Here is a 25,104-nt window from a genome sequence, read left to right as displayed (position 1 = left end):
ACTCTGTCTCCAAAAAAAAAAAAAAACAGAAGGAATTTCCATCTCTAATGAAAAGCACTTTTTTCCACAACTGCAATTGTAAGAAAAAGAAGATAAATCAAATTCAGGATTCTGAACAAATATGCTTCTGACAATGGTGATTTTCTGTTAATTAACATTTTAATCATTTTAATCATGTTTTAACATTTAATTATTATTTTAATCATGTTTCTTCCAATCTATACTGAAAAAGGATAATCTTTTCTTTAAGATGTGGTCTTGCTCTGTCGCCCAGCCTTGAGTGTAGTGGCACGATCATAGTTCACTGCAGCCTCAACTCCAAAGCAGATGAGACTACAGGTGCCCACCACCATAACCAGCTAGAGACAGAGTCTCACTATCTTGAACTCCTGGCCTCAAGCAATCCTCCTACCTCGGCCTCCCAAAGTGCTGTCGGCCAAGGATAATCTTAGTTATTAAGATGTTTCACAAGTTTTATCTCTCAGCCATAAAGATAAACCTTAAGTTCACAATATAATAAGTAAATAAGATTTCTGTTATTTTCCTATGTGCAAAATTACAATTAATTTAGTGTTTGAACAGTACCTTAGATATAGGTAGTCAAAGAGACCTGAGATAACGTGGGTAGGGCCTAAGAGACAAATACTCTGTGTGCACAGTTGGACATGTTATGCACAGCCCATGAATGTCCTTGGTAGTTGGCCACACTGTTTGCATAAACTAGAATAAACTGACCAAAGGTCTGACTTGGTTCAACAAAACCAATATTTGCCATATGGCTAATTATTTCACTTCCATGGTTTTCCAACATTTTGCCAAAGATGGAACGTAGCCAAGAAAAGACGTTGAAAAACCAGGCATGTGAAATATTCAGTTTTTTTCCAACCAGGACCCATTAAACCAAAACAAAACTGATTTTGGTTTCTTACAATGTCGGGTCTACAGAAAAACCCACCTAATCAATATATGCTTTAGATCAGATCCTACGGATATTACATTTGGTTAAGACAGAGGAAAAAAGGCCGGGCGTGGTGGCTCACACCTGTAATCCCAGCACTTTGGGGGACCGAGGCAGTCGGATTACCTGAGGCCAGGAGTTTGGGACCAACCTGTCCAACATGGTGAAACCCTGTCTCTACTAAAAATACAAAAAGTAGCCAAGCATGGTAGCATGTGCCTGTAATCTCAGCTACTCGTGAGGCTGAGGCAGGAGAATCTCTTGAACCCAGGAGGCGGAGGTTGCAGTGAGCCGAGATCGCGCCATTGCACTCCAACCTGGGCAACAAGAGTGAAACTCTGTCTCAAAAAAAAAAAAAAAAAAAAAGGCAGAGGAAAAAGAGAATCAATGCATGTGCAAAGTACACAAAAAAATGAGAAGTGTCTGCCTCCTGTTCAGGGAGCACAGGCACTCAGTGGCGTGGCTCCAGCTCTCACCCAACCACTGCCCCAGGCTTGGAGCTGTGAATTCTGAAAGTATTTGCATAATAAATACCAAATGAATTGGATAAGCAAAGTAGTCAGGCAGACTGAAGAAATGGAAAGTTGTCACATATCACCCAACTGTAAAAGTCAAGTGTAAAAATCAGAGGGTATATAATGAGGAAAATAAGGGAAAAACAAACAAGCAAACATTAAAAACCAAATGCCAGGAAACATATAGGCCCCTGAGCTGCAGCTCTCACCAGCTTCCACAGGGGTCCCCGTCCTTCCTGGCAGAGACCCTGGAGACAGAGCCTACACTTCTTTACTCTTTAAAGCTGTCACCATCTAAAGAATTCCATTGGAATCTTCTCCCTGCAAAGTCCATTTGTTCACTGAACAAGTGTCTATTGAGTCTTCTATTCTAGGCACTAGAGAGACAGCAGGGAACAAGACACTAAAGTCTCTGCACTCAAAAAACATTTTACTGAGGAAGAATCCAATCATATTGATAAATATATGAACAAGATCATTTCAAATGTTGGTATTAATTAGAAAATTTTAAACAGGAAGAAAAGAAAGTAAAAGAGAGTGGTGAGATGAAGAATGATGGGAGGGGTTGCTAATTTAACCTTGGAGGTTCTCTAAGGAGGTTAACTTTGAACTGAGACAAAGTTGGAACAGAACATTCTAGGATGAAAAAAAGCAAGGAACAAGACATAGAGGTGGCCAGGCATGGTGGTTCACGCCTGCAACCCCGGCACTTTGGGAGGCCAAGGTGGGAGGATGGCTTGAGCCCAGGAGTTCAAGACAAGTCTGGGCAACAGAGTGAGATCCTGTAGCTACAAAATATTAAAAAATTAGCAAGGTGTGATAGTGCAAACCTACAGTCTCAGCTACTAGGGAGGCTGAGGTGGGAGGATCTCTTGAGCCTGGGAGGTCAAGGCTGCAGTGAGCTCCGTGTACACCACTGCACTCCAGCCTGGATGAGAGAGTGAGACCCTGTCTCAAAAAAAAAAAAAGGGACCTGGAGGCAGCAACATGCATGGTGAGTTCAAGGAAGACAAGAAATGCCTATTTTGTTCAAAGTATCATCTCATGATGACCACCCTCTTTTAAATTGTGCCCACTAACCCTCTACCGGTATTCTCTGTACTTTTTTTTTTTTTTTTTTTGAGACAGAGCCTTGCTCTGTCGCCCAGGCTGGAGTGCAGTGGCCGCTCTCGGCTCACTGCAAGCTCCACCTCCCGGGTTCATGTCATTCTCCTGCCTCAGCCTTCCAAGTAGCTGGGACTACAGGCGTCCAACACCACACCCAGCTAATTTTTTTGTATTTTTAGTAGAGATGGGGTTTCACCATGTTAGCCAGGATGGTCTCAATCTCCTGACCTCATGATCTGCCCGCCTCGGCCTCCCAAAGTGCTGGGATTACAGGTGTGAGCCACCGTGCCCAGCCTTCTCTGTCCCTCTTGATGCTTTTTCTCCATTTAAATTTTTACTAAATGGCCAGGCACAGAGGCTCACACCTGTAATCCCAACATTCTGCAGGGCACCAAGGCAAGAGGATTGCTCGAGCCCAAGAGTTTGAGACTAGCCTGGGAAACATGGCAAGACCCTGTATCTACAAAAAATAAAAATTAGGTGGGCATGGTGGCACAGGCCTGGAGTCCTAGCTACTCAGGAGGCTGAGGGGGAGGATCTCTTGAGCCCAGGAAGAGGAAGCTGCAGTTGAGCCATGATCACACCACTACACTCCAACTTTGGTGACAGAGCGAGACCCTGTCTCAAAAAATAAAAAACAATAAATTTTTACCATCTAACAAGCAATACATATTACTTGTTATTCTCTGTCTACAGCTACAGATGTAAGCCCTCTAAGGGGCTCCCCTAAGGGGAGGGGTGTTTGTCATGTTAATCACTGCTGTATCACCTGCACTTATGTGGCACATAGTAGGCACTCAATAAACACCAGATAAATTAAAAAAAGGAAGAGGGAAGGGAGAATGGGGAAGATGGAGGGAGGCAGGGAGACAGGAGGAGAGGAGAGGGAAGAATAGGGAAGGAGAGAAGGGAGGAAGGAAAAGAGAAAGAAGAGTCAGCCAATGTGGCTGAAGCACAATGGGTGAGGGGAAAAGATGAGGGGTCAGGGTGGTGTAGGTCTCGCAGGCCATGGAAACATATCTGAATTATATTTTAAAGACAAACTGAATTCATGGAAGAGCTATAAAGCAGGGAAGTAATACGACCTAATTTGCAGTTTAAAAAGCTCTCTACCTGCTATGTGGAAAATGGGTTAGAGAGAAGAAAGCTGGGACACCACCAGGTAAGGAGCTAAAGCAGCAAGAGATGTGATGACACGGGCATGATTAGCAGTGACTCGGGATGGAAAGAAGTAGATTTAGAATATATTCTCAAGGTAGTACCAAAAAGGCTCACTGATGGACTTGATACAGAGAGGTGGACTGAAGGAAAGAGAGGAATCAAGGATGTGTTATCAATTTATGGCCTTTCAGCTCCAAATATACCCTCGCTGCTCTGTGAAAACTGAGATGGGCCCTTTAAATATTTTTCCTTTGACAGCTGCCATGATGTTAAACTTTGCCTGTCCGTAGAGGGCACTGGAAAGACATTGCAGGAAGAGGCTTTTCTTTCTAGCTCCAGTGTACTCCTCTTGGCAGGATGAACAGAATATCAACAAGTTCTGTATTCTGATGTCCTATGGAGTCCTAGTAAATTTATTTTAAAATCTTTTCTAATTTGAGGAATTGGGAAGACAACTGAACTAAGCTAATACAACTTGGATTTTTCACACATAATTGTTTTTCCTATATATATAAGAATTTGGGCATGATATTCTGTTCATTCATCCTATTTTAAAGCTAATACCATACTGCTTTGAATAGAGTAACTTTAGAATCTGTTTTAATATGTGGTAAGGCAAGTATCACCTCTCTATTCCGTTTCTAAATTTTCTTGGCTATTCTATTTATTCTTCCATGTGAACACTAAGATCATTTTATCTAATTCTCCATTCCCTAAAGAATCTTCTATTGGAGCTCTAATTGGACTCCCATTAAATTTATATATATCAGTCTTCTCATTCAGGAACACAGTACAATTGGCCCTTCCATATCTTTGGGTTCCACATCCATGGATTAAACCAACCTCTAACTGAAAATAGTTGGAGGAAAAAAAGCCATCTGTACTGAACATGTACAGATTTTTTTTTCCTATCATCACTCTCTGAACTATACAGCATAACAACTATTGACATAGTATTTTCACTGTATTAGGTACTACACAAGTATATAAGTGATCTAGAGATGATTTAAAGTATACAAGAGGATGTGCTTACATTACATGCAAATACCATGCCATTTTTTAGCAGACTTGAGCACCCCTGGATTTTGATAACCGAGGGGAGTCCCGGAACCAATCCCCCAGGAAGAGAGGAACAACTGTATATATTTCCATTTTTTCAGATTCTGCTTTTATATCTTTAAAGTTTTACAATTTTCTTCATACAGATCTTATGTCTTTCTTACAATATTTAAGTATTGTATAATTCTTCTCTTTTTCCCAAATATATTCTAGGAAATATTTTATAATTTTTAACACTTTTATAAATAAAATATTTTTCTCCTCACCAATGCAGTTAATTCCCATTCTTCCCCTGCCAATATCCCAGTGACATCAAATAATGCTTTTACTTACCACCTATCCCCCACATTACCCTGTCCAACATCTGAGTTCTGCTGAAATCACTGGGAATGTTTCGTTCAGACGACTAGGTTTTCTCTTGCAATATGTTTCTTCTGGATCCTTTTAGCATTTATATCACACATTCCTTGTCATTCTCAATATATACTATGTATATACAAGCAGGACCTGAAGTAACATTATTTTACTCAATGTTATGTTATAAAGAGGCTGAAAAGAAAAACAAAAAAATCAATTCCCAGCCAGGGCCACTATCTGTATGGTGTTTGCATGTTCTCCCCATGTCTATGTAGGTTTTCTCCAGGTACTCCAGTTTCCCCCATACCCCAAAGATGCATCCATTAGGTGAACTGGCACATTTAATCATCCCAGTCTAAGTGAGTGTGTGTATGTATGTGTACGCCCTGCAATGGAAAGTCCTTTCCAGGGCTGGTTCCCATCTTGTACCCTGAGCTGCTGGGATAGGTTCCTGCCTTCCCAGACCCTGAACTGGAATAACCAGATAAATAATTATCCTACTTGTTTTTATTAATCTTTCTTTCCATTTTTAAAAAATGTGGCCGGGTGTGGTGGCTCACACCTGTAATTCCAGCACTTTGGGAGGCCAAGGCGTGCGGATCACTTGAGGTCAGGAGTTCGGGACTAGCCTGATCAATATGGTAAAACCCCGTCTCTACCAAAAATATAAAAATTAGCTGGGTGTGGTAGCACATACCTGTAATCCCAGCTACTCGGGGGGCTGAGGCAGGGGAATCGTTTGAACCCCGGACACGGAGGTTGCAGTGAGCCAAGACCGTGCCACTGCACTCCAGTCTGGGTGACAGAGCAAGACTCCATCTTAAAAAAAAAATAATAAAATATATAATAATAAAATAAAATAAAATAAATTAAATAAAAATGTTTGGGGGCTGGGCGTGGTGGCTCACGCCTGTTATCTCAACACTCTGGGAGGCCGAGGCAGGTGAATCCTTGAGCCTAGGAATTCAAGAAGCCTGGGCAACATAGCAAAACCCTATCTCTACAAAAAATACAAAAATTAAGCCAGGCACAGTGACTCACACCTGTAATCCCAACACTTTGGGAGGCCAAGGGCGGCGGATCACTTGAGGTCAGGAGTTCAAGACCAGCCTGGCTAACATGGAGAAACCCCGTCTCTACTGAAAATACAAAAATTAGCTGGGCGTGATGGTGACAGGTGCCTGTAATTCTAGCTACTCGGGAGGCTGAGGCACAAGAATCACTTGAACCTGGGAGATGGAGGTTGCAGTGAGCCAAGATGGGGCCACTGCACTCCAGCCTGGGCAACAGAGTGTGAGACTCCATCTCAAAAAAAAAAAAAAAAGAAAGAAAGAAAGAAACCTAGTCTAACTGAGAAGGTAAAAATAACATAAATGAAACAAATAGTGGCAAATTAAGTGTTAAAACTGTTGCTGAGCTGGGCATAGTGGCTCATGCCTATAATCCCAGCACTTTGGGAAGCTGAGGCGGGTGGATCACGAGGTCAAGAGTTCAAGACTAACTTGACCAACATGGTGAAACCCCATCTCTACTAAAAATACAAAAATTAGCAGGGTGTGGGGGTGTGCGCCTGTAATCTCAGCTACTCAGGAGGCTGAGGCAGGAGAATCGATTGAACCCGGGAGGCGGAGGTTGCAGTGACCCCACATCGCACCACTGTACTCCAGCCTAGGCGACAGAGGGAGACTCAATCTCATATAAATAAAAAAAAAAACTTTTGCTGAATATAACAATAGTCTAAAAATAGAAGAGATTAATATGGACTAAAGCAGTCAGCAGGTTTCATGATGAGAGGAACGTCAGCCAGGCCTTGAAACAAGGGTTGGATTTTAATAGGAGAAAAAGCAGTCCCGACAGGGAAAATACTTGCTACAAATGCAGAGACAGGAATGAGCTTGTCAAGAAAGAGTGAGGAAACCCATGTGATTGTAATAGAAGAGTGTCAGATACTAGTAAGAAAAAAGGCAGATAGGGAAGCTGATGGTAGAATCTAGATTCATTCACTAGCTGAATCGAAAACCATTTTCACTAAAGGACACTGTGTGCTGTCCTCATGCAGCTTACTTAGGGGAGATGGGAATATTTATGCAAATAATAATTTCCTAACTTTAAGATAATTTTAAAAATAGCTATGATATAGGGGTAACATTAGAAATCAGAGCTCAGAGAACCGACAAATGGAGAAGTTGTTTTTTTAACAGGATGTTCATTTTCTAGTACTTTTGTTGGTTTTCTTGAAGAAAAACAAGCAAAGAACTATGGAAGAAAAACTCATACCACTGCTTGTTCTACATGTTCAACTTAAAAATGAAAGTTTCTCCAAACCAGAGAGGAAGTCAAATAAATCATGAATGACTTTTTAAAATTTTAAGACAGTGTCTTTGCCTTTGTCACAGATTTACTAAACAAGAACCATCAGAAGCTTCTACCTAACAATTCCTTGCTGGGTTGATTTTTTTTTAAAAGGAGATTCAGGCCGGGCGCGGTGGCTCACGCCTGTAGTCCCAGCACTTTGGAAGGCGGAGGCAGGCAGATCACGAGGTCACGAGTTTGAGACCAGTCTGGCCAACATGGTGAAACCCTGTCTCCACTAAAAATAAAAAATTAGCTGAGCATGGTGGTGCGCACCTGTAGTCTCAGCTACTGGGGAGGCTGATGCAGGACAACGGCTTGAACCCAGGAGGTGGAGGTTGCAGTGAGCCGAGATCGTGTCACTGCACTCCAGCCTGGGTGACAAGTAAGACTTCATCTCAAAAAAAAAAATAGGAGATTCAATGACAAGACTGGTCAGCACTGTAAAATTTATTCATGCCTGAACTGAATTAAAAGCCACAAGTTCTGGCCCATGATTAACTTACAACAGTATGATCTCACGTCCTTAGAAAGAAAAAGAAAAAAAAATCTTGCAGATGCTTTAATGTATGCCTAAAAGCAACAGTCCTCCAAAAATAAAGGGTATTAGAGCACTATTCCTTCACCACAAAAAAAAAAAAACCTCCAAGAAAAACCAATTAAAGTACATGTCATTCACGGAAACATCTACACTCATTTATACATTAATTTTTACATTAAACATTAAATATCCTGGGGGAAAAAAGACTAAAAACTCTTTCTGCATCACAATGTAAGTATAACCCTGTATTAATAGCCCAGAAGCTCGAGGCCTGTTCACAACACAGACCTTTCAAAGATGCTAGGCTAGACCTGTGGATTTTCATTTAGGGCTGTCCCATGTAGCATCCAAAATATTATCATCCTGAGTTTCCCCTTTCAGCTTCTCATCATCTCCATCTCAATTCAAGGAAGAAAAAGTAACTTCACAACAAAAGACAAGTACATAAAACTACCTTTCACTTTATAGATGACCTTCATATTTTTCATTCTTTTAAGAAATAAAAGAGGCTCAGCATAATGGCTCATGCCTGTAATCCCAACACTTTGGGAGGCCAAGGTGGGAGGATCGCTTGAGCCCAGGAGCTTAAGGCGAACCTGGGCAATACAGTGAGACCCCATCTCTACAAAAATTTTAAGAAATAAGAAAAGAAATAAGAGTCACACTGCCAGTAGTTATACTGGTATGAAGGAAACTCTCCAAATATAATCTACAGAGTGTTAACCCCTCTAGTTCCTGCAAAGCACGGTGAGAAATAACAAATCACACCCTTATACCTTTTTCTCTGAGAATAAGATAGAACATTCCCATTCTTCTCCCTCCAGGGAGCCCTACCCCCAAAAAAATAAAGGCAGAAGCTGTGGCCAGGTGCAGTCATTCATGCCTGTAATCCCAGAACTTTGGACAGCCAAGGCAGGAGGACTGCTTGAGCCCAGGAGTTCAAGACCAGCCTGGGCAACAAAGTGAGACCCGTCTCTACAAAAAATAAAAAATTAGCCAGGCATGGTGACATGGACCTGTAATCCCAGCTACTTGGACGATCGCTTGTGTACAGGAGTTTGAGGTTGCAGTGAGCTAAGATCATGCCACTGCACTCTAGCTTGGGGGACAGACCAAGACTCTGTCTCAAAAAAACAAACAAAAAAAGACAGAAGTTGTATCCTAAGGAAAATGAGACATATCAGTTAAGATGCAGGAGAATTCTACTGAAACTACTTGGAACAAGATTCAGGGAGAAGGAGGTCAAAACGGCTGTGTGGAAACACCACAGGGCTTAGAACCAAACAGACTTGGTTTCCAATCCCAGCACACTGTACAGAAACTGCATACCTATCTCTAGGGTTAAGATTAGAAACACATTTCAAAGACTTGCCCAAGGGCCAGGCATTGCGGCTCACGCCTGTAATCCCAGTACTTTGGGAGGCTGAGGTGGGCGATCACTTGAGGTCAGCCTGGCCAACATGGTGAAAGTCCATCTCTACTAAAATACAAAAATTAGCCAGGCATGGTAGCGGGTGCCCGTAATCCCAGCTACTCGGGAGGCTGAGGAAGCAGAATTGCTTGAACCCAGGAGGCGGAGGTTGCAGTGAGCCGAGGTCGCACTATTGACTCCAGCGTGGGCAATAAGAAAGAGATTCTGTCTCAAAAAAAAAAAAAAAAGTTGCCCAAGACCATACGGAGTGTGAACCCAATTCAGCATGACTCCTAAATTCAGTGCTCCTTCCCAGTGCCATGCATCCAGAATGCTACCTTATGGGAAATGTGTAACCACAGGTGGCAAGATACATTGTATGCAATGTTCAGGTGCTTTTCGCTACCTCAGTTCCCTCATCATTATGCTAATAGAAGCTATGTATTCAGCACCTACTTACTAGCCAGGCAAGGTATATGAAGTGCTAAGCACAGGACCTATTACATCATAAGCTCTCAATAACTGATGACTACTTATACAGAGATTTAATTTCTTAAAAGAGCTTAGAAAAGGAAACTGGAATGAAACAGAAGTTAACTGGAAACTCACAGGAAACTGAAACAGAAGTTAACCAGGCAAAAAAAGGGGAAGAACATGCCAGAGTGGACATTTTAGAGAATGGCCATGTATACACAAGCATACAAGTGAAAAAAAGCAGTGCATTCATGGAAGTGCAAGTCATCTGGCATGGCTAGAGAGCAGACAACAAATATAGACAGAGCAGGAAATGAGGTTAAAAAGGCAGGCAGGTCTTGATATACAAAGAAAGATGCTTAGAGTTTATCCTGTGACTGAGAGAAGCCAAGGAAAAGTTTTAAACAGGGAAAAGAACACAATTAGGTTTGTGTTTCAGAATGATCAATCAAATGACAGGGTAGAGAAGGACCTGCTGAAGGGAGAAGAGACTGAGACAGGCTGATGAGTTAGGAGACTACCTCATTAGTCTAAGCAAGAAATAAGTGCCTGAACTAATACTGGAATGGTATGGAGAACAGGAAGTAGAAACAACAAGACTCAGTGATCCATTAGAATATGGATCACTGGGCGAGGTGGCTCACACCTGTAATCTCAGCACTTTGGGAGGTCAAGACGGGTGGATCACTTTAGCCCAGGAGTGAGACCAGCCAGGGAAACACTGCAAAACCCCATCTCTATTAAAAAAAAAAAAAAATTTAATTGAAACAAATTTTTTGGTCGGGCGCGGTGGCTCAGGCCTGTAATCCCAGCACTTTGGGAGGCCAAGGCGGGCGGATCACGAGGTCAGAAGATCGAGACCATCCTGGCTAACACGGTGAAACCCCGTCTCTACTAAAAAAATACAAAAAAATTAGCCGGGCATGGTAGCAGGCGCCTGTAGTCCCAGCTACTCAGGAGGCTAAGGCAGGAGAATGGCGTGAACCCAGGAGGCGGATTTTGAGACGGAGTCTTGCTCTGTCGCCAAGGCTGGAGTGCAGTGGCACAATCTCGGCTCACTGTGATCTCGGCTCACTGCAACCTCCGTCTCCTGGGTTCAAGCAATTCTAACTCAGCCTAGTCTCCTGAGTAGCTGGGATTACAGGCACCTGCCACCACACGCAGCTAATTTTTGCATTTTTAGTACAGATGGGCTTTCGCCATGTTGGCCAGGCTGGTCTCGAACTCCTGACCTCAGGTGATCCGCCCACCTCGGCCTCCCTAAGTGCTGGGATTATAGGCATGAGCCACTGTGTCCGGCCAAAACAAAATTTTTTTAGAATATAAGGATGACTCTCAATTTTTTGACTTCGGTAAGTTACTGTGGTCTGAATGTCAGTGTCCCCCAAAAATTCCTATATTGGAACTTAATTCCCAATGTGATAGTATTAAGAGACGGGGTCCAGGCACAGTGGCTCACAGTCATAATCTCTGCACTTTGGGAGGCCAAGGTGGGAGTATCGTTCATGGCCAGGGGTTTGAGACCAGTCTGGGAAACATAACGAGACCCCATCTCTATAAAAAAAGAAATCAGCCAGGTGTGGTGGCACACGCCTGTTATCCCAGCTACTTGGGAGGCTGAGGTGGGAGGACTGCTTAAGCCCAGGAATCCAAGGCTACTGTGAGCTATGATCTCGCCACTGCACTCCAGCCTTGGTGACGAGCAAGACTCTCTCGATAGAGATAGAGAGAGAGAGAGAGAGAGAGAGAGAGAGAGAGATGGTGCCTCTAGGAGGTGATCAGGTCATGAAAGAGGAGTGCTTATAAAACAAGCTTGAGGGAGCCTGTTTGCCCCTCCCACCATGTGAAGATGCAACAAGAAGGTACCATCTTTGAAGTAGACAGCAGGCTCTCATCAGACAATAAATCTTCTGACTTCTTGATCTATGACTTCCTAGCTTCCAAACTGTGAGCAATAAATTTCTATCATTTATAATTTACCAAGTCTAAGGTATTTTGTCATAGCAGCAGAAATGGATGGAGATAGTAAGTGGACATTCTGAAATACAGGTATCTGGGAAGCAGGGAGGTGGGGGCAGGGGTGGAGAAGGAAGTTGAAACAGAGTTGTTTTAGACTTACCAAGTTAGCATGGGGGGAACCAATGGAATGTCTAGAGCAGAGGAAGTCAGGGCTACAAATACAGACTAGGGAACCATGTGCACAGCCATGACAGCTGAAGCCCTGAGCACAGATAAGATTACTTATCTGTGTATGTAAAGTGAGGTGAAGAACAGACACAAATCTGAGGAATACCCTCATCAAGAGAAAGAAAGAGCAGAAGAAACCCCAGAGAGAGCACAAGGAAGGTTAGGAAGCCAGAAGGAAACTATGCCACAAAGGTTAGGAAGGGGAGACTTTCATAAAGATACTGGTCCACAGTGTAGGGCCAGGGGTGGTGGCTCACGCCTGTAATTCCAGCATTTTGGAGGCCGAGGCAGGCGGATCACGAGGTCAGGAGTTTGAGACTAGCCTGGCCAACATGGTGAAACCCCATCTCTACTAAAATACAAAAATTAGCTGAGCGTGGTGGCAGGCGCCTGTTAATCCTCAGCTACCTGGGAGGCTGAGGCAGAATTGTTTTAACCCGGGAGAGGGGGTTGCAGTGAGCCGAGATTGCGCCATTGCGCTCCAGCCTGGGAAACAGGGTGAGATTCCATCTAAAAAAAAAAAAAAAAAGAAATGGTCCACAGTGTACAATGCTGCAGAGAGAGATGCCATATCCAGCAGGTTCTCTGCAGTCTGAAATTAGGAGTCAGTGGTAGCCTTGGAGACAGTTGTTTCAGAGGCTTAATGAGGCAGGGGAAATGGACTGAGCAGTAAGCAAAGGTAAGAAATAAGAGGAAGGAAATGTAGGCCACACCTTTCAGGCTTGAGAGAGGGAGAGAGGGCCAGCACATGAAAGCAAGCATATTCTCATGCAAGACTGTGGCAAAGTTTTGTGTGTGTTTTTTTAAAGCTGGGAGGCTGGGCATGGTGGCTTATGCCTGTAATCCCAACGTTCTGGGAGGCTGAGGTGAGAAGATTATTTGAGCCCAGGAGTTCAAGACCAGCCTGGGCAACAAAGCAAGACCTTGTTGCTACAAAAAATTTAAAAATTAGCCGGGCATGGTGGAATGTACCTGTAGTCCCAGCTACTTGAGAGGCTAAGGTGGGAGGATCACTTGAGCCCGGGAAGTCAAGGCTGCAGTGAGCACCCCACTACACTGCAGCCTGGGCAACAGAGTGAGACCCTGTTTCAAAAACATAATGTATAGGCTGAAGGCAAAGAGTCAAGGGCCAAGTGTTAAGTGAGAGGTTGAAGATGAAAGAAACAAAGAGAGACTGTAAATGAACAGATCAATCAATAAAGTGAGATTCCAAGATCTCAAAAGAGAAGAGATGAGAGTAAGAACATGGAGGGACAGACCTTCGAACAGGAAGAGGACAGTTCCTCCTGAGAAAAGAAAGGAGATATGGGTGGAACTGATACAGATGAGTCTGCCAAGTGTTAGGGAGGGAAGCTGAGGGACTCTGGTCTTCCTTATAAACTAGTGAGAATGAAAGGTGCTAATGCAGCCGGGTGCGGTGGCTCACACCTGTAATCCCAGCACTTTGGGAGGCTAAGGCAGGCAGATCACGAGGTCAGGAGATCGAAACCATCCTGGTTAACACAGTGAAATCCCATCTCTACTAAAAATACAAAAATTAGCCAGGCATGGTGGCGGGTGCCTGTAGTCCCAGCTACTCAGGAAACTGAGGCAGGAGAATGGCGTGAACGCAGGAGGCGGAGCTTACAGTGAGCCGAGATTGCGCCACTGCACTCCAGCCTGTGCCACAGTGCGAGACTCCATCTCAAAAAAAAAAAAAAAGAAAGAAAGGTGATAATGCATAGGCTTGGTTAACTTTGCTTCATAGCTCTCTTTAAGAAACTGATGAAAGCTGTAGACCCAGATCCCAAAAAAGACACATAAGCACTCTCACTCAAAATCCTGCATACAGCCAGGTGTGGTGGCTCATGCCTATAATCCCACCACTTTGGGAGGCCAAGATGGGAGGACTTCTTGAGCCCAGGAGTTTAAGACCAGCCTGGGCAACATGGCAAGAGCCCAACTCTACAAAAAATTAAAAAATTAGCTGGACATGGTGGCACACACCTGTGGCCCGAGCTACTTGGGAGGCTAAGGTGGAAGGATCACTTGATCCCAGGAGGTCAAGGCTGCAGTGAGCCACATTCACACCACTGCACTCCAGCCTGGGTGACAGAGCAAGACCCTGTCTCAACCAAAAAAAAAAAAAAAATTCCTGCATATAATTTTAGAGTTTTCAGGTCCAACGAATCCAACCCATGTATCCAAAGATTCAGACAGCTGTGACACTATGGAATTTCCAAAGAAATGGCCTTTCAGAACCTTTCTTACTCATAAAAGAGCATCCACACCAGAAAGTACCTTATGCACTATAAACACAAAGATATAAAAAACTCTCAATCCTCTATGATATAAACAATCAACAAAAAGAGATGGACCATTTGATGTGTACAAAAGTACTAACTGAGACCCTAAGGGTAAAGAATATAGGAAACCATCTCCACTTTTAGGAAACTTCGAATTCAAAGATAATTGAGGCCCAGCACAATTGCTCATGTCTGTAATCCCAGTGCTTTAGGAGGCTGAGGCAGGAGGATCACTTGAGCCCAGAAGATCAAGACCAGCCTGGGCAACATAGTGAGATCCCTATCTCTACCAAAAAAATCAAATAAAATATTAGCCAGGCACTGGCCAGTATGGCAAAACCCTGTATCTACAAAAAATACAAAAATTAGCGGGGTGGTGCATGCATATAATCCCAGCTACTTGGGAGGCTGAGGCACGAGAATCACTTCAACCTGGGAGGAGGATGTTTTGAGCCAAGATGGTGCCACTGCACTCCAGCCTGGGCAACTCTGTCTCAAAAAAGAAAAAAAAGAAAAGAAAAGAAGAAATTAGCCAGGCATCGTGGCGCACACCTGTAGTCAGAGTCAGGAGGATCACTTGAGCCCAGAAATTAGAAGCTGCAGTGAGCTACAATCGCACCACTGGTCTCTAGCCTGGATGACAGAGCAAGACTATCTTTAAGAAAAAGAAAAAAAAGGCCAGGCGCAGTGGCTCACAAGTGTAATCCCAGCACTTTGGGAAGCAGAGGTGGGCGGATCACCTGAGGTTGGGAGTTCGCGACCAGCCTGACCAACATAGAGAAACCCCGTCTCTACTAAAACTACAAAATTAGCTGGGCCTGATGGCGCATGCCTGTAATCCCAGCTACTCAGAAGGCTGAGGCAGGAGAATCTCTTGAACCCGGGAGGCAGAGGTTATGGTGAGCTGAGATCATGCCATTGCACTCCAGCCTGGGCAACAAGAGCAAAACTCCGTCTCAAAAAAAAAAAAAAAAAAAAGACAACTGAGTGACAGAGCTTTAGATTTAGCAATGGTTTTAAATAAAAGTAGTATTTTTAAAACATGAAAGATCAATCTAGAGCTAAAAAGAGACTACAGTCAGACCAATTAAGTCTGAGAGGACTCACGAAGGCTGGTGGTAAATAAACTCTAAGGAAAAGAAGATCAAGAACACTTTTTTTTTTTTTTTTGAGACGGAGTCTCACTCTGTCTCCCAGGCTGGAGTGCAGTGGCATGATCTCAGTCAGCTCCCTGCAACCTCCGCCTCCCAGGTTCAAGCGATTCTCCTGCCTCAGCCTCCCGAGTAGCTAGGATTACAGGCGCCTGCCACCATGCCCGGCTAGTTTTTGTATTTTCAGTAGAGACGGGGTTTCACCATGTTATAGCCAGGCTGGTCTCAAACTCCTGACCTCAGGTGATCTGCCCACCTCAGCCTCCCAAAGTACCGAGATTGCAGGTGTGAGCCACCAAGTCCAGCCAGAAAACTTTTGAAAGAGGAACTAAAAGGATATGTTCACTGAGGACAAGTGAGGGATAAGAAACGGAAGAGTAAAAACCATAGTTTCTGAAGGTTCTAAACATCCATATGTCCCTTTTCATAGCTTGTAGATGCTAAGTGTCAGAAACCAAGCTTACATGTCACAGGCATTTGCCTGAATCTGTAGGCTCAGAAATGTACATATGTGAGATGTCTGTATGAAAGAGACCAGCGAGTCTTCTGCTCTAGTCAACTGCTTGCAGTGACCCAACATGTACTGGACTAAGGATATAGGTGCCAACAGGAACAACTGATGATGGAGTGAAGCCTTACTTTCAAAAAATTTATCACAAATTGATTCCATTCATCACTTCATATATAACCTTATTCTACTAAGTAACACAAGATAGTAAAAACTGCCAAGTCTCCACGCATCCATTCACTATCAGCAGCAATAAAGATTACATGTGCTGAGTGCTCACTGCATGCCATGCTATACTCAGCTTTTCTATTATCTTATTTTAAACCTCCTTACAACTCCAAGGAGGGTGTCATTCCTTTTTGTTGTTGTTGCTGAGACGGTGTCTTGCTCTGTCGCCCAGGCTGCAGTGCAGTGGTGCGGTCCCAGCTCACTGCAACCTCCGCCTCCCAGGTTCAAGCAATTCTCCTACCTCAGCCTCCCGAGTAGCTGGGACTAAAGGCGCATGCCACCACGCCCGGCTAATTTTTTTGTATTTTAGTAGAGATGGGGTTTCACCATGTTGCCCAGGCTGGTCTCGAACTCCTGAGCTCAGGCAATCCACCCGGCTCTGCCTCCCAAAGTGCTGGGATTACAGGCGGGAGCCACGGCACACCACCGTCATTCCTTTTTTAAGTGTTGACAAAACTCATACCTGGGAGGTTAGACAGTTTGTCCAAGGTCACAGAGCTAATAAATGATACAGACAGAACTTCAACCCAGGCCCACCAGATGTCAAAATATGTGCTTCTCAAATGATTACACAACACTACCTTATGTCAAAATCAAGTCCCCAAAACTGAGACTTTATTTTTCAATTCAAATTGAAGTGACCAAAAATTTATTGTATTCCTAAAACGATATAAGAAATAAATAGTTGCGAGTTATTTAAAATAAATTTCAGATACGAAGGACCTCTCTCTACAAGAGCTTACATTGAGGCCAGGTGCAGTGGCTCAAGCCTGTAATCCCGGGACTTTGGGAGGCCAATGCGGGCGGATCACCAGAGGTCAGGAGTTTGAGACCAGCCTGGCCAAGGTGGCGAAACCCCGTCTCTACTAAAAATACAAAAATTAGCCGGGCGTGGTGGCACAAGCCTGTAATCCCAGCTACTCAGGAGGCTGAGGCAGGAGAATCACTTGAACTCAGGAGGTGGAGGCTGCAGTGAGCAGAGATCACGCCACTGCACTCCAGCCTGGGGGACAGAGCAAGACTCTATCTCAAAAAAAAAAAAAAAAAAAAAAAAAGAGCTTCCATTGAGCTAAGGCCAGACTCGGTGGCTCACACCTATAACCTCAGCACTTTGGGGGAGCCAAGGCAAAAGGAGTTCAGGAATTTGAGACCAGCCTGGGCTGAACATAGTAAGACCTCATCTTAATTTTTTTTTTTTTTTTTTTGAGATGGAGTCTCACTCTGTTGCCAGGCCGGAGTGCAGTGACGCGATCTCGGCTCACTGCAACATCTGCCTCCTGAGTTCAAGCAATTATCCTGCCTCAGCTTCCCAAGTAGCTGGGACTACAGGTGCAAGCCACCATGCCGAGCTAATTTTTGTATTTTTAGTAGAGACAAGATTTCACCATGTTGGCCAGGATGGTCTTGATCTCTTGACCTCATGATCCGCCCCCCTCGGCCTCCCAAAGTGCTGGGATTACAGGCGCGAGCCACTGCGCCCGGCCTTGTCTCTACTTTTAAAAAAAAATTTTTAAGAGATAAAATGAAAAGCAATTTAATTTAAATACTTACAAAATATATGATTGGCCTGGCCTGGTGGCTCATGCCTGTAATCCCAGCACTTTGGGAGACCAAGGCAGGTGGATCATTTGAGGTCAGGAGCTCAAGACCAGCCTGGCCAACATAGTGAAACCCCGTCTCTACTAAAAATATAAAAATTAGCCAGATGGTAGTGACATTTGCCTGTAGTCCCAGCTATTGGAGAGGCTGAGGCAGGAGATTCGCTTGAGCCTGGAAGGTGGGGGTTGTGGTGAGCCAAGATCGTGCCACTGCACAGTCTGAGCAACAGAGTGAGCCCCTGTCTCAAAAAAAAGTAGAAATCACACTGGTCAGGGATAGGTTTACAAAAAAGGTGGTACTTGAGCCTGGCACGGTGGCTCACACCTGTAATCCCAGCACTTTGGGAGGCCGAAGCAGGTGGATCACAAGGTCAAGAGTTCGAGACCAGCCTGGTCAACTGGTGAAACCCCATCTCTACTAAGGACACAAAAAATTAGCCAGGCATGGTGGAAGACGCCTGTAATCCCAGCTACTCGGGAGGCTGAGGCAGAGAATCGCTTGAACCCAAGAGGCGGAGGTTGCAGTGAGCCGAGATCGTGCCATTGCACTCCAGCATGGGTGACAGGGAGAGACTCCGTCTCAAACAAAAAAAAAAAAAAAAAAAGCAAAGCCAGGCGCAGTGGCTCATGCCTGTAATCCCAGCACTTTGGGAGGCTGAGGCAGGTAGATCACCTGAGGTCGGGAGTTCAAGACCAGCCTGACCAACATAGAAAAACCCCGTCTCTACTAAAAATACAAAATTAGCCAGGCGTGGTGGCACATGCCTGTAATCCCAGATACTCGGGAGGCTGAGGCAGAAGAATCGTTTGAACCCAGGAGGTGGAGGTTGTGGTGAGCTGAGATCATACCATTACACTCCAGCCTGGGCAACAAGAGTGAAACTCCATCTCAAAAAAAAAAAAAAAAAAAAAAAGTGGTACTTTAGCTGAACCCTTAAAGATTTATGAGAAACTGTGCATACAAGCAAGAAGGAACATTTCAAAGAGTATCCCTGAACTAGTCACATGAGAGAGAACCATGGAGAACTCTAGTAACTAGAATACAAATATAGTATGAAGGCCCTTTTTAGCCAGTCATATGAACTTTCAACCCTGAAGTGCTAAGTCTTACACAGGCTAGGACAGAAAGTTGCAACCAAGGGCTGAGCTAAGCGTGACATGTTAATGATTTATCTTATTCAAAAATCCAACTCAATGCCATGGGGCTGTCAAACAACAAGATTAATTTTTCAAAATACACACCAGAACAAGGGTATCCATACAAGCCACTCTTTTCAATAAGGTGAATAATTCTTCCAGTGAATTTATCTGTAAATTCTCTTCTGGAACTGCCCTCAAAACCAGTTTACAATCATTGTGATTTTTTTTGACAATCACAACTAAAATCAGTTTATAATCACTCTAATTTTTTCAGTCACAACTAGTTTGGGTTCTAAAAGAATATTAACCAGCTTTTCTCTACTTGATTCCAGGTGACCTATAAATGAAACTCTACCCTCAAAGACTTGAAATCTGCCACCATGAGGATTTTCAAAGGAATGTGTCACAGGCTCTGACAGTAATTCTGAAGATGAGCTCCTGCCCACCAAAAACACACACGCAAGTTCCGGAGGTAGATCGCTTAGATAATGCCCATTCTTGGTTATTAAAAAATCTACATTCCTGCTTTCCTTAATACTCCTAGCATCAGGTGTTACAACTGCTTAGACAGAACTTTGATAAAGGTGTATCCTACGAATCTATGACTAAGCTACAGATTTTCGGATAAGTGGCCCCGTTTCCCATGATAGGTAAAGCAGGAGGGATTTACCAGTTTTATGGTGGCTTAAGTCTACCTGCCCCCTTCTGAGACTGTAAAATCTTTATCCAACATCTCTTCCTTTGCCTCTTCAACTCTCCCACCTCTTCCCCATTAAAAGTCACTGCAATTCCTAGGAAGCAGCCTTCTCTTATCCCTTTGCCTTCGTGGTAGACCCTGTGCCATGCTTTAAGGACCACAAAGCTATGTGATGAAACAGGCAGGAGAAAGGGAGGATGGGACTATGTTTGCTGTTTGTGCTCAGAGAAGTGTTCAAACAAGAAAAGGGAGGATCCCTTCCTGTGAGTGTTATTTTATCTTAAATACCTTTCCAGTTGTCATCTTTGGACTGTTCTCAGACACTGAAAGACTTGAGCTCCTTCCTGCATGCCACAGAAGTATAGGAACATTCTTCACGTTGCACTTATGGCTGAACTGCACATGCTAAATTACAACCCGCTCTACTAGCCACACAATCCAATCTTGTATTTATAATTCTCTTCTGTCTCTCACAACAACGATAAAGCAGATAGCTTCCTCTTTTCTTAGAAGGCAGCCTCTGTACGTAACTCCAGCATGGTCATGCACTGTTTTGTTGGCAGTTTTCAATGATTTCCCTGCCTGACTCAGAGCTTCTTAAAAGCTACCAGGGTATCCTGCTCATTTGCACACAGTAGGCACAAAGTACACGTCTGCTGAACTGAATGCATAAGTTATGGATTTGAAAGAGATTTCAGAGACAGAATCAACACTGTGGTATAGAACTGTTTAGGGCCAGGTGCAGTGGTTCACACCTGTAATTCCAGCACTTCAGGAGGCCAAGGCAGGTGGATCATCTGAGGTCGGGAGATCGAGACCTCAGAGTCTCAACATGGAGAAAACCCGTCTCTACTACAAAATTAGCCGGGCGTGGTGGCACATGCCTGTAATCCCAGCTACTCAGAAAGGCTGAGGCAGGACAATCACCTGAACCTGGGAGGCAGAGGTTGCAGTGAGCTGAGATCGCACCATTTCACTCCAGCCTGGGCAACAAGCGAAACTCCATCGCAAAAAAAAAAAAAAAAGGTAGCATTTCCTTAGAGTAAAAATTAGTTAACAGCTTGTGCAATGACAGCACAGATATTTAAATCATTCCAATGTCATCGTCACATGACGGCTTAGGATCATGACACTTATTAGGTATGCAGCTTTAGACAAAACAATCTTTCTGAGTACAAGTTTTCCCTTCTGTTAAGCCAAAAAAAAGAAAGGGGGGGTGTGTGGTAACAATACCTATTCTATCTAGCGAAGTTTAGTGAAGCTCAAATGACAATGTACAAAAAGATCATTACACAAATATAATGTATTATTGGACAGATTTAAGCAAATTAATTATCCCCATTAGTGCTACTTTATGTACATATACTTGACTAGACCATATACATAAGTCCAAACAACAGAGCTGTCAAGCATATAATAATAAAATATGTGGATCATTAAAAATTTCAGTCACAGAAATACTTGCAGAAACCTTCTACCTATTCAACTCGTCTATAGAAAAGCTCATTCTTATGTGGAAATTCAATTTTTCAATGATTTCCAGGCAGTTTCAGCCTGTTCTTTTTGTGACAGAAGCAGGTTTTAACCAGGAAGCTGCCTGGTGACCTGCCTGAAGCACCAGACACATCACAGGGCTCTGCAACACGCTCTGCGGCAAAGAGCCCAAAGCAGGCACAAACCTGCATTTCAGCACAGAGTTGGCTGATCTATTACCAAAGCCTGCAGCTGAAAATATAGACAAGCACAAAGAAAATTCTTTAACAGCATACAGCTCAGATTATTGCTATGATTAGGACCAATGACAGCCTGAACCTTAAAAAAAAAAAAAAAAAAAGAAAGAAAAAATGAAAATAGAGAAATGAGTGCACCACTGTCAGCAAAGTATGATAAACACACAGTTAAAAGCATCTTTAGCGGTGGCTCACGCCTGTAATCCTAACACTTCGGGAGGCTGAGGTGGGTGGATCATTTGAGGTCAGGAGTTTAAGATCAGCCTGGCCAACACAGTGAAACCCGGTCTCTACTAAAAATACAAAAAAAATTAGCCCGGCAGTAGTGGCGCTTGCCTGTAATCCCAGCTACTGGGGAGGCTGAGGCAGGAGAACTGCTTGACCCTGGGAGGCACAGGTTGCAGTAAGCTGAGATCGGGCAACAGTGTGAGACTCCATCTCAAAAAAAACAAACAAAAGAAAAGCATCTAAAACAAAAAAAGGCAAAGTACTTATGTTAGAGCAGAGTAACTGTAGAGAAAATGCAAAACAAACAAAACTTAGCTCCAAATATGCTACAGGCATCACAAATAACACCATACTACACAGATATGGGGACTTTTGGATTATTTTAACTTCATTTGAATTACTAATGTCTGTCTACTTCTCCAGCCAACCATCCCCTGTACTTTAAGCAAGAAAGATGACCAATATGCTGACACTGCAGGCCCAAGTTTTTCAATTGTATTTTTTCCAGAGTCATCCATTGCTAAAACAGATGAAATACGAGAAGTGTAGTATATCTATAAGAAACAAATTCAAACCAAGTCAGATGCCAACCAAAATAATCCTTCATTGGAAAGCAAACCATGCACTTGTCCTTAAAATTTTTAAGCCTTGGCATTCACAATTTGTAGAAGTTTCACACCTTTCTGAAGGAGACAGAGGTGAGCTAATCAGTGTAGGTCCTAGAAATAGTCCCTCAGAATGTTTCTAGACATTCTAGAGATGTCTAGAAACACCCAGAGATGTAAACAACAATCAGCTGGAAGCAGATATACCCAGAATAAGGAGCTTCCAGGATTTCCCTCTCCGTGTGAAAGCAATCGACTCCTATTTTTAATCTCCCTCTGACGCAAGCATCCAGGCAAACCTCTCTCTAATCAAAGCTAGATGATTTGTTACTTTCAAATAGCAGTTTTAAAAGTCAGATTTTAATGCAAGTCAACACAGATTTAATGTCAATGCCTTAGTCTAGGAGAAGAATGAGTTATCTTGAGAGACAGAATTGATGGTAATGCAAAAAGCCCCTCGATTTTCGAAGCGGGGGGAACTTAAAGAAATTTACATTTAAACAAACTAAGCCTCAGCCATTCAAGTCTACCGCAAATGGATTCATCTGGTGACTATTTCAAACAAAGGTATAACTGGGCAGACAAACCCAAAGGATTTCTATCTTCTTAAACACTTCACAGAAACAAACTAATCTAATACCAGTGATTCCCGGGACTGACCGAAGAATAACTTGAAAACTGGATTAATTGAAAAATAACACGTTGATAGTTAAGTACAGGTAAAAACAGCACTTCCCTACACATTGGGTTATTAAAAGGGTTATTAAAAATAATTATTTCCTTCAATGCCCAACAGGATTTATAACATTCAACTCTATTTTTGGTTTTTCATTGTAAAGGATTCTCAGAGGGGAGGGAACCATAATGCCTTAATAAGTAAACAATAAGTAATGTTTAATAAGCTCCTGGGAGTTGGTCACCTTCTTCTTTTCCAATCAAGAGTTTCTGATCCACTTGAAAAATGCTAGTGAAGAGGGCCTTCCACAAGGAACTCAATAAGAATATGCAACTCTGGAGACACAATCAAAGTACTGGTATCAAGCTTGGAGAAAATGCTGCTTTTGTCTCAGGGGCAGCCAGTGATAAAAACAGGAACTTTACACAGAACTGATCACAACTGCCCCACAAGCCTGATCACATGCCCACAACGGAGCACTGTGTTTCTCTCATTGTTGTACAAGGAGTTCTCTAATAACTGTGGCTTGATTTATTCCATTCCTTTTTAATTCTGAAAATAAATCGAACCCTCCCTGTCCCAATCCATTGTCAAAAGAAAGAATGCCAGCCAGGATTTGCAAGTAAACGGTAGCCTCCTCTCCTTCCCTCTTCAAAGACTCCAAAAGGTGACCAGATGCGGAAAATTCAACCCGAATAACAGACACCAGGAAAAAAATAACCTCTTATGACAAAGGTAGTCTAAAAGCAGCACGATGTGTCTCTCTGGGTTAATGCCACTGCTTCTTATCTTCCTAGGACCCTAAATGGCTCACCCGCTTCTGTCTCACTCCTGTCACTGGGGAGGCATCGCGCATTGTTAAAGGAAAGAGAAGAAATGCTGCTGCGGATTTCCCATGTGTCTTTCTCTTTTTGAAAGGGGGAAGGGGGGCTGGAACAAGGTGTGGAGCCCTCCACGAAAAGGGGAGAGGAAAGGAGAAAGCTGTCAGCCACCCTCCTCGCAGCCCTCCCCCTCACCCCACCTGGCCCAGACGCCTGGGCAGAAGCGGGAGGGCGCAGCTTTGTCTCGGGTTTTGGGGGGCAGGAAGCGCAGAAGCAGTGTGGGCCCGGGAGGACCTTTCCACAAGCCCTTACTTAGTCCCCTCCACGGGAAAACAAAGCCACAGGAAACCACTTAGTGGGGTGGGAGAGGAGGGAAGACGGTCGTGGAGTGCCAGGCCGGATTCTCTGCACCCTCGTCCCCCTCGCCGCACGACCGCCAGGGCGCGCGGCGGGGACCCATCTCCCCAGTCGCCGCGATCCACAGGGTCCCGGGCGCCCTCTCCCCGGCCCGGTTCCTACCCTCCGAGAGCTCCAGCTCCAGCTCCGCCAGCTGCGCCCGCACTTCAGGCGGCAGCGCCGCCACCGCGGCCGGCGACGGCTCCAGGCCTCGTTCCGCCATCCCAGCTCCGCCAGCCACACTCCGGAAGACAAGAGAGGGGGCCGAAGGAGGGACGGACAGACACGGGCCCACACCCGGCTACAGGATCCGGCTCCGGCCGCCGAGCGCCACCAACACCGCCGCCGCCATGAGCAAAAGTCACGTGAGCGCGACGGCCCCGCCCCCGGCCAGGAGGACGCACCGCCTCCACAGCCTAGTAAGGCTGAAGACGCACATGCCTACGGCGCCCTCTACTGGGAAACTACCAGAACGACGGGCCCAAGCCCTCCACTCGAATTTCCCTACGCGAAACGGGCTCATGGTATATGGACCGTAGGCTTTACCACAGTAGTGTGGACACAGCATTTACCTTTCGCTCTCGAGCAAGTTTTTAGGGGTCCCAGGCCTTACTTTTTCCAATACTAGACTTAGCAATGTATGTCTGTCGTGTCCTTTACTCCATTTCCCCTGATTAATACCTGCCCATTTATAAAAACCTAATCACAGGCCACCTCCTTCGCTGTGGCTCCTGGTCCTATCTGCCAGGAGCTCTCTGTTTCCGTTTCAGTTTTAGCTTTTAAAAAGACAGGCGCGGTGGCTCACGCATGTACTCCTAGCACTTTGGGAGGCTGAGGCAGGTGGATCACCTGAGGTTAAGAGTACTACGCCAGCCGACAGGGCGCGGTGGCTCACGCCTGTAATCCCAGCACTTTGGGA

The 25,104-nt window shown here is 44.3% G+C and overlaps 1 protein-coding gene across 6 annotated transcripts in view; it reads right to left on the bottom strand.

The window, feature by feature from the left end:
• Positions 1-24,576, bottom strand: part of DIP2B (disco interacting protein 2 homolog B) — a 252,843-nt gene extending 228,267 nt beyond the window's left edge. For 3 of the 6 annotated variants that reach the window (XM_054442806.2, XM_054442810.2, XM_063646940.1), the window contains exon 1: positions 24,309-24,558. In XM_054442806.2, the coding sequence (XP_054298781.1) occupies positions 24,309-24,408 (100 nt within the window). In that variant the 5' untranslated portion in view covers positions 24,409-24,558. Of the gene's footprint in view, positions 1-24,308 lie in introns of all 6 variants that reach the window. The other 3 variants (XM_054442808.2, XM_063646939.1, XM_054442807.1) reach the window with 2 other exon arrangements.
• Positions 24,577-25,104: the final 528 nt, after the last annotated feature.

Source organism: Pongo pygmaeus, chromosome 10 (genome assembly GCF_028885625.2).
Source record: "Pongo pygmaeus isolate AG05252 chromosome 10, NHGRI_mPonPyg2-v2.0_pri, whole genome shotgun sequence".
Taxonomy (NCBI): Eukaryota; Metazoa; Chordata; class Mammalia; order Primates; family Hominidae; genus Pongo; species Pongo pygmaeus.
This window is presented reverse-complemented; position numbering and strand designations above follow the sequence as displayed.